At 41.1% G+C, this 10,546-nt stretch overlaps 1 protein-coding gene across 1 annotated transcript; it reads right to left on the reverse strand.

The window, feature by feature from the left end:
• Nucleotides 1-1,761: 1,761 nt before the first annotated feature.
• Nucleotides 1,762-6,345, reverse strand: LOC145948226 (uncharacterized). The gene is made up of 2 exons (XM_083057968.1): nucleotides 2,622-6,345; nucleotides 1,762-2,513 (listed from the first exon to the last, which is right to left on the reverse strand). Exons 1-2 carry the CDS (start codon nucleotides 6,343-6,345, stop codon nucleotides 1,762-1,764), a joined length of 4,476 nt encoding a protein of 1,491 aa, XP_082914094.1.
• Between the last annotated feature and the right edge of the window lie 4,201 nt (nucleotides 6,346-10,546).

Consider the following 10,546-nt stretch of genomic DNA (forward strand, 5'->3'; position numbering starts at 1 on the left):
CCCTGACAGGTTCGGGAGGATATGATTCCTCGCCGAACAATTTTCTGAGGCAGAAGACGTCATCTCACTAGTAATCCTATGCCCATTCCACGATCCCCTCCGCGTCGTCCCATAGCTCGGCCAATTCCCGCCGATCGCACCACCGATAATTTCGTACTTGTTCTATATGCCGATGATTAAGGTATCCACCGATTTGGATGGATTCCTCGGTTATTTTCTGAAAATCGACAAATTTAGTAGATAATATTAATAAACAAATTTATTATATAATAATAAAAACTTACCGGCATTGTGAATATAAGGAACAGAGTCCTCAATAAATTTTCTAGCAGGTGGGTCTTCCAAGATATTATGTCTATTATTTCATGAAGTCCTAAGGATATTCTTGTTAAAAAAAAATTTGGGCCCAAAATGTCTCCCGATCCAAAAGGCATTTTGCACTGCACTTAATAACTTAGCTCGATGACAATTAGCGATACTTAGCTCAGCGACTGCTTTAAACTTTGTGATGAACATCGCAGAGACAGACCCTCTCTCCATAAGCTTCAGCCCCATCCCCTCAGATATCGTAGTAATAAATATCTGTTTATAAATTCGAGCGGTTGGACATCAGCGCTCACCGTAATGCTATACGCCATACGCTGTTTTGTTTATACCTGCGGAAAGGACCATGAGAACGCTTAAAAGAGAGAGAGAGAGAGCGTGAGGTGTTTACGAGAGATAGCGCGAGAGAGATGTCGCACAGTGGTACCATATACGTGAATCACGGAAAAAATTATATAATTTATTAACTTTTAGAGATCGGGCTTTTTTGATGATTTTAATAGTTTTCAATTGCACACATATCAATATTGTTATATTAGAAGAAATAAAACATCAATATAGATCTGATAAAAATTAGTTATATAATATATTTTTATTTAATTAGTGATGACCAATCTAAACGCGTGTTCAAAACAAAAAAAAATATATTTTATAACAAAAGAGGTATTTTATAATATCTTTGAACTGAGCCTACTAGCCCCGGTCTCCTCTAGTCTTCTCGTTATGCATTTATATTCAAATAAAACAAATATAAACATTTTTCCATTTTTTATTATAAATATAAATAATCGCACTAAATCGCAATTGTAATTAATTGCATACGATAATATAGTATGATTTTAAATTTATATAAATTTCTGATTGAAGGGAAATGTAGATAAATGGTGAGATTTATTCAATGATCAAGATTAGTAAGGGGTGTTTAATGCAAATTCTCGCGAAGATGTTTTAATTGAGATGGATTCAGTTTAGTATGCGAGATTATATAATTGCTGATTTATTTTAAGTTGAACAATATGAGTGCTGCGATGGGTGGCAAAACACCGCACGAATCACCGCTTAGTCTATAATATTACAAATTTGTCAATATAATTTCTCGAATAAATTCGCGTCACAATTAGTTCAACTAATCAATTATATAATTAACTTCCACGACAGCGGAGAATAAATTTCACGATAGCGAATATAAATTTGGCTTCACACTACAGCGATTCTGAGCGACTTCTCTTTCTCTAGACGTCTCGACACACACACACAATTCTCGACTTGTTCCCCTTTATAATTCTTCCGTACTAAGGGATCTCTCCCACCCTACCTGTAGTGAGCGCGTGATTCACAGGTGATCGTCGCATGGTATATCGAATGATTGTTGGTTTCAGCTCTATGTTCCAACATTCCGCCCACCATTAATTGATTAATTAATCCCTTCAAAGTAGGTTACTTCTCAGAGATCGGGAGCTTGCACAATTTGTTTATCGCTCTTTTATAGGTACCACTGGCCGTCTGCAGTGTAACAATTCGTACCTTGTTATCCTTTCCCTTATGTAGTTCGATTATTCTTCCTAACTTCCACCTTAGTGGCGGCGCGTTATTATCTTGTATTAGCACGACATCGTCTATATTTAAATTAATTTGCTCGCGAGTCCACTTTGCTCGGCCCTGCAGGGATGTCAAATATTCTTTGCTCCATCGTTTCCAAAAATCTTGAGCAATTTTTTGAACGATCCGCCAACGATCGAGGCGATTTGTGGGTACCTCTGTTATATCGATATCAGGGAGAGCAGTCAAGGGACCACCAATTAAAAAGTGCCCCGGCGTGAGCGGTTGCGGGTCCGCGGCTGTTGACGGTAATTGACAAATCGGACGTGAATTTAGACACGCCTCGACCTGAGTCAATACGGTACTCAGCTCCTCGAAGGTTAACAAACTCTCGCCTATAACACGTTTCAAGTGGAATTTGCAGGATTTTACGCCTGCCTCCCATAATCCTCCCATGTGAGGAGACGCCGGCGGAATGAACCTCCACTCAATCTTATTCGGTATGCAAAATATCTCATTTAGATTCCGCTCTTCTCTTTCGAGCAAATCATACATCTCTCGAATCTCATTGTGCGCCACGAAATTTGTTGCGTTATCGCTATAAATGCGTTGAGGATAGCCTCGACGTCCGGCAAATCGTCTAAGAGCGGCTATAAAGGATGCCGAACTCAGATCGCTAACAGTCTCGAGGTGGACTGCCTTAGTTGTAAAACAGACGAATAACGAGATGTATGATTTGCTCGTTTTTCTACCTCAACCCCGATTGAGTAGAGTCGTAATCGGTCCGGCAAAGTCGACTCCGGTAACAAAGAATGGTCGATTCGGCGTCACACGGTCCGCGGGCAATTGCCCCATGATTTGTGATGACGTTCTTGGTTTGTTTTTAAAGCAAATTACGCATCTATGTACAATTCTTCTAGCAATGCTCTTTCCCCTTAACGGCCAATAATTCTCTCGAATAGAATATAGCAGTGATTGAGGGCCGATATGTAATAATCGATGGTGTTCTCTTTCGAATAGCAATTGTGTAAATCTGCTATCCGATGGCAGAATGATCGGATGTTTATTTTCAAACGTCAAATTTGAATTTTGAATTCTACCGCCCACCCTAAGGAGTCCCTTTTTGTCAACGAAGGGATTGAGTGCTCGTAGATTGCTGCTACTTCGAAGCCGTTTGCCCGCTCGCAGATTCGCCATTATTTCCGAGAAACTAAATTCCTGCACCGCTGATATTAACACTCGATGCGCGCGGCAAACTTCTGCATTTGATAAATTTCCGACATTTCTCTTGTCGCGATCCGACCTGATGTTGTTCGCGAACCGAATGATCCTTGCGACGATTCTTTCAACTCTCGACAGCGACGAGTTGTGATTTAATAATAACTCAATAATATGGTCTTCCTTGATAACACTCGCGAAAACTCGCCCATGTGACCTTTGCTCGACTAGAATAGTTTTCTCGTCCTCCTCGGTGAGAGACGGTTGCGAACCGTGCCGTTCGAAACCCCCAAAACGCGACAACCAAATCGGTCCCTCCCACCAGATTTTATTCTGTTTCAAATTGTCCAAGCTAGTGCCTCTCGATACAAAATCCGCCGGGTTCTCGACGCCGTCCACGTGATGCCAATGCATCGATGGTAGGATCGACTGTATCTCGGCTACTCGATTTGAGATGAATGTTTTCTGCTGCGATGGATCGCCGGCGATCCATGCCAGCACTATAGTCGAATCACTCCATGCATGCACTTCATCCAACGCAATCTTGAGCGCTCTCTTTACGTTTTGAATTAATCTGACCAAGACAATAGCGCCGCATAACTCGAGCCTTGGCAGCGTGACTGTCCGGCTCTTGACTGGTGCCACTCGAGACTTAGAGCAGATCAAGGAAGAACTCGAATTATTGTCTTCATCAATTGCTTGCAAGTAAATGCAAGCTCCGTACGCTTTTAATGAGGCGTCACAAAATGCGTGTAGATTGAAGCGCACTGCATTGGAGCATCGAACAATTCTACGCGGGACTCGAATCGCGCCGACTCCCCGTAAATCCTCCATATACGCGTCCCACGCTCGACGGAGACTCTCAGTCAACGGTTCGTCCCACCCGAGATTTGATATCCATGTTGCTTGCATAATGAGCTTAGCTCGAACCACAATAGGACCGATCAATCCAAGCGGGTCAAACAGCCTCGAAATCGTTGACAAAACCTCGCGTTTCGTTGAGACCGAATCGACCATACACTCGACCGAAAACTGAAAGATGTCCATTTTCGGACACCAATTTAGACCTAGCGTCTTTATCGTACTCGCCTCGATCGCCAAAGCAGAAGGTTCCCCTATCTGATCGATCGCTCGCAACCCTTTCATCACTCGCTCGCTGTTCGTCCGCCATTTATGCGCCTTGAATCCACCTTTGTCTAATAATGATTTTAATTGCGCTATCAATTCTATCGCTTCATCCTCGCAATCGACACCCGTGATAATGTCGTCGACGTACAAGTCGCTCAACAACGCTCTCGATGCCTCGCCAAATTCGCTCGATCCCTCATCCGCCAACTGCCGCACGCAACGAATGGCTAAGAAAGGAGCGCACGCCTGACCGTATGTTACGGTGTTCAATTTATATTCGGTTATTGGATCGCTCGGAGAAAATCGCCATAAAATTCTTTGGTAATCGCGATCGTTTGGATGTATTAATATTTGTCTATACATTTTTTGAAGATCTGCGGTGACAGCTATAGCCGATAAACGAAAACGCATCACGATATCAATTATATTGTCTTGTAAAGTTGCTCCTACAAACAACGTATCGTTAAGCGAAATACCAGAGGTGGTTCTTGCCGACGCGTCAAATACGACTCGCAACTTCGTAGTTAGGCTTGATTCGCGAATCACGCCGTGATGCGGTAAATATATTGGATTTGATGCGACATCGTTCTCGTCAACCGCAGACATGTGATTCAAATCAATATATTCGCGCATAAATTCACAATATTGTTTACGAAATTCTGAACGTCCTTGGAGTTTGCGTTCTAAATGATTAAATCGTTTCACGGCGATATCTCTCGAACGACCCAACTGATCCTTGTTTTCCCGAAAGGGCAATCGAACTACAAATCGTCCGGACGCGTCTCGACCGGTGGTATTTACAAAATAATTCTCGCAGCATTGTTCTTCCTTTGATAATAGCGTGTTATTGCTTTTGTATTCTTCTAATTCCCAGAATCTCTTGATAGTCTCATCGATAGACAATTGCTGCGTCAACAGACACGTATGGTTGCTTGAAACTTGACGATTGGTCGTTCGATTGATAATTAGGTGCTGCGGTACCGGACCTGCCATTATCCACCCGAACTTTGTCTTTTGCAATGCAAGCAAATCGTCGCCTAGCTCGATCTTACCGTTATCCAGTAACTGAAAAAAGAATTCGCTTCCGATGAGCGCGTCAATATGACTGGGATTAAAGTACAATGGATCTGCCAACTTTAAATTTTTTGGGATTTTAAATTGAAATTCAGATACTTCGACCGTGAATGAAGGCAGTTTCTTTGTGATCTTTGGAACAACCAGACAATAAGAATTTAACTCAAAATTTGACGTACGCGATTTCAGTGAGACCCTGCAACCGTGAGTTATGACGCAACTCATACCATTCAATCCGCTTATATTTTCCCGATTGTTTTCCAATTTTATATTCAAGCGTTTACATGCTGCTGCCGTTATAAAGTTAAGCTCGCTAGCGCTATCCAACAATACCCGCAATGGAGATTCGCCGACATTCGTCTTTACGTTTACGATAGCCGTTGCCATCAAGACGCGCTTACGCTCGCAGTCGATTCGGGTATGATGACTCGATGATTCGATGTCGCCCGTTGTTGCTCCTCTCACGGCGTCCGTCATTGAGCAGAGGGTCGTGCTAGTGGATGCTTCCTCCGGATTCTCTGTCGAACTCCTCGGTGGGTTTGTTGGCGGGTTCCTGGTCGAGCCTCTCAGGTGACACAGCGTGTTGTGCCGCTCGCCGCATTCCTTGCAAGAGCCATACCTGCAAGATCTGGAATAGTGATCTGATCGAAAACAATTTAAACATAATTTTAGTCTTTTTATTTCTTTGATTCTGTCGTCGACAGCCAAACTCAAAAATTTCTTGCAGCTATAGAGAAGGTGATGTCCTTGACACAGATAGCATCTTTTCTCCGGAGTTGTCGTTGCCAGCGTCGCCCTGCCTCGCGACCTCGTATTCGAACCTCGCTGCTTGTTCGAAGCCTCCCTGTCGCCGACCCCGCTCCTCGATCCATTGATACTGCCGTCCGTTGCCGATCGCCGCAACATCTGACTCTGCCGCTGCAGAAACTCCATCATGGTCGTCGTCGTGATGTCCTCTTTGCTTTCGATGTGTTCCTCCCATCGCCTTCTGGTAACGTTGTCCAGATTTTTCTCGATAACGTATATGATCAATTCGCCCCACGAGTCCGTGGGGAGCTTCATTGATTGCAGCACTCGTATATGTTTCTGTATGTGATCGACGAGTTCCTGAATTGCGCTTGCAGATTCTTGTTTGATTCGCGGCAACTCGTCAATTAGGCATTATATGTGTCGTCTTTTTATCCCTCTTTCGTCGTCATACCTCCTTTTTAATAGATCCCAGGCGATGACGTAATTGTGTTCAGAGATGTCAATCGCCTCGATTATTTTTGCCGCTGAACCGCTCAGAGATCCGACTAAATACTGGTGTTTCTGCACACCAGACAGCTCACTATCGTGAATCAGCGTTTTGAATGTATCTGCATACCTCTTCCAATCCTCCACATTTCCGTCAAACGTCGGCAGCTTGATTAACGGTAATTTTACTTGAGCTTCTCGTACGGACGCGCTCGACCGCGTGCTCAATCTCTCTAGCAGTTGACCTTGTTGTTCCATGGTCCTAACTAGCGTATCATTGTCATTACGCTCAGTTAATTTCTGCATTAAAATCACCTGCTGCTCCAGAAATTGTTTCATCGTTGCATCATCAGTCCCGCTGCTTGCGCTGCCGCTTGACGGTCCTGCTGGAGATGGTTTGGTTCTTCCTAGTAACTGCAATAAATCTGCCTTTATGCTATAATAACGCTCGTCGAATTCGGCGTCCTCTGCTTCATCCCTTGAATCGGGCTCGTCTTGTAGTATAAAAAGTTGCTGTGATATATTGTGCGCCTTGGTGTGTATTTCCTCTAAGGACTGAAGTCGCGCTGTCAATTCCTCTGGTGTCAAGTTCGCATCTTTCTTGACCTTATTGATGAAATTTTTAATATTAGTCAATTTTCCCTTTAGATGAATCCGTTGTTTGCGAAGAATTTCGATGCTCATTTTGCTTATTGGATTGACTGCACTCGTTAATTATTACTTCACTGCGTTTCTGTATCACCGAAATCTCGGAATGATTGAGGACGATGAACACGATTGTCACGTCGCGATCACGTGAGTAAACACCTGCCGCGATCACTTGAGAAAAGGACACGTCGCGATCCCGTGAACAATCACCTGTTGTGATCACTCGAGAAAATACACGTCGCGATCACGTGAACAATCACACGTCGCGATCACGTGGGCAATCAATGATCAGAAAGACCGATCAAATGTACCACAGCTACAGCTAGTTTCAATATTCTAAAATGTTCTCGTGTTAATAATTATATTGTTCAAGTCAATTACAAATTTACTAGTTGTCGTTAAAAATATTGTTTTTCGACCAACGTGTCTCTAACGCACTCAATCGATCGCGGCGATCACCTGCTCCGATACGCGCACTCATCCGGCTCGAAGGACCATTTTGTTTAATGCAAATTCTCGCGAAGATGTTTTAATTGAGATGGATTCAGTTTAGTATGCGAGATTATATAATTGCTGATTTATTTTAAGTTGAACAATATGAGTGCTGCGATGGGTGGCAAAACACCGCACGAATCACCGCTTAGTCTATAATATTACAAATTTGTCAATATAATTTCTCGAATAAATTCGCGTCACAATTAGTTCAACTAATCAATTATATAATTAACTTCCACGACAGCGGAGAATAAATTTCACGATAGCGAATATAAATTTGGCTTCACACTACAGCGATTCTGAGCGACTTCTCTTTCTCTAGACGTCTCGACACACACACACAATTCTCGACTTGTTCCCCTTTATAATTCTTCCGTACTAAGGGATCTCTCCCACCCTACCTGTAGTGAGCGCGTGATTCACAGGTGATCGTCGCATGGTATATCGAATGATTGTTGGTTTCAGCTCTATGTTCCAACAAGGGGATTTACGATTTTATAATATTATTCTTTGCATAAAAAAAAAATCCGATTTAAAAACGAAATAAATACGCTTTTATAAAGTTATTATGTCAAATTTGTGAATTCCGTACAATAATTTTCAATATAAGATCTTCAAAAAAAATTGTAGGAATATATGGAATAAAAGCATAAAAATTTCATATTCGATGATACTTTAAAATTTTCTTCGGAACGCGTCTAATGATGTCCACAGTTTTATAAGCGTTGGACCGCTAACAATGCGAGTTCATACGATTAACAACGCCAAACTCATAAGTCTCGAATCTTCAAATGTATGCATGATGATGATCGAATCGACGTTACATCGTATGTTCGATCTCGATCCATGCATTGATGTATCTTTTGATCGATTGGTTAAAATTACCGAGACAGTCGATGTTAAATTTACACAATTTTCAAATATCGCGTCCAATGTAACGAGAATCCTAAAAAAGTATCAAATGTAATACGCGCTAGCGACGCCTTCAATAAACATCAACTCATCGATTGTGAGCTGGCAGCTTTAATTTTTAGTCCATAATATGTAAGAAAAAATATATAAATAAAGAGTTTTTAAAGTCTAAATTATGATGTAATTTTTGCATGCATTTCCATTCTCCATCTTTCTCCCACCCGTAAGCAGCTCTCATACATAACTTGTTGCGGGGTCCTTGCGGGGTCTGACGTCATACGGGGAAGGGGAAACGCCAGGCTAGAGACTGAGAGGTAGCGTGAGAGAGAAGAAAGAGATAGCGCATGTGAAGGAGAGATATGTCGCGGCGAGGTACACGAAAGAGTGACAGATAGCGCGAGGCTGGGAACCGTGAGAGAGATAGCGCGAGAGAGAAGAAAGAGATAGCGCGAGGTGCATGCGAAGGAGATTTTTTTTTTTTAAATATTTTTTTCCAATATTAATAATAATAATTCTTTTATAATAATATTCTTAATATAAATGGGAGGAAAGAGAGGAATTATTCTAAAGTAAAAAATGTGTTTTTATGTTTAAAATAATTTTTTTTTTATTCATAAAATAGGTATGTGTAATATTTATAATTGTGTGTGTGTGTGTGTGTGTGTGTGTGTGTGTGTGTGTGTGTGTGTGTGTGTGTGTGTGTGCGTGCGTATGAATGTGTGTGTATGTGAATTTGAAATTTAAAATATAAGAATATATAAGAATATAATAATATAATATGAATATAATATAAAAATATAAAAAATATCTATATATATAAGTGCCGTCCGTCTGTCTGTCTGTCTGTATGTACGCGAACTCCTTCCACATTTGTGGACCGATTTTTGTGAAACAGGTACCAAAATGTTGCAAATTTTTCGGGGGTGGCTGCTGTGGGGTTTATTTTCATTTTTAAAAAAATTTTTTTTTTCTCATAGAGGAGGGTATGTTTTCCTGAAAATAATTTTTTTACAGATTTTTACTCCATTTACGCCAATGTGTTTAGGGTGTTCCAAAACATTGTTATGGGTGGTTGCGTGGGTTTTGCCCACCCACGCAACCACCCAAAAAACCAACCAACGCACTTATACATTTGTTCACCGATTTTCAATAAATTCGTAAAAAAATTCAGCAAATTTTTCGGTGATGGCTACTATGGTATATGTGATTTTTTTAACCCACCCTCGCAACCACCCACGCACCCACCTACGCACTCATACATTTGTTAACCGATTTTCAATAAATTGATTCCAAAATTTCGTAATTATTCGGGGATGGCTACTATATGTGATTTTTTTTGTTTTACACCTTCACCCACGCACCCACCCAAGCAATCACATATTTGTTAACCGATATTTTCGAAATTGGTAGTCAAATTTTCGATATTTTTAAGGGATGAGCATTATGGTTATTTTAAAGTTTTGCCCACCCACGCACACACCTACGCAATCATATATTTTTTCATCTATTTGCATGAAATTGGTAACAAAATTTCGAAAATTATTCGGGGATGACTATTATATGTGATTTTTTTTAACAAACCCTCGCAACCACCCACGCACCCACCCACCTACTAATACATTTGTTCGCTGATTTTCACGAAATTGGTGAACGATTCGAAATTGGTATTAAAATTTTCAAATTTTTAATTTTTTAAGTTTTGCTAACCCACGCAACCACCCACACACCCACCCACGCACTCATAAATTTGTTAACCGATTTTCACGAAATTGGTACTAAAATTTCGAAAATTATTCGGGGATGAATATTATATGTGATTTTTTTAGTTTTGTCTACTTACGCACCCACCCACGCATCCACACACGCATTCACACATTTATTAAACGATTTTCACTAAATTGGTACTAAAATTTCGCAAATTTTTCAAAAATGGTTACTGTATGTGATTTTTTTTTAATTTTGTCTACATACG

The sequence above is a fragment of the Prenolepis imparis genome, unplaced genomic scaffold (assembly GCF_030444845.1).
Source record: "Prenolepis imparis isolate NDT839.2.m4 unplaced genomic scaffold, iyPreImpa1.0 SCAF_288, whole genome shotgun sequence".
NCBI classification, from domain to species: Eukaryota; Metazoa; Arthropoda; class Insecta; order Hymenoptera; family Formicidae; genus Prenolepis; species Prenolepis imparis.

Bases quoted from the DNA above. Each gene is read 5' to 3' on its own strand.
- LOC145948226 (XM_083057968.1), bottom strand. From the start codon at position 6,345: ATGAAGCTCCCCACGGACTCGTGGGGCGAATTGATCATATACGTTATC. The intron at 2,514-2,621 runs GTTGAGGTAGAA...CATCCTTTATAG, and splicing joins TACGACTCTACTCAATCGGG to CCGCTCTTAGACGATTTGCC.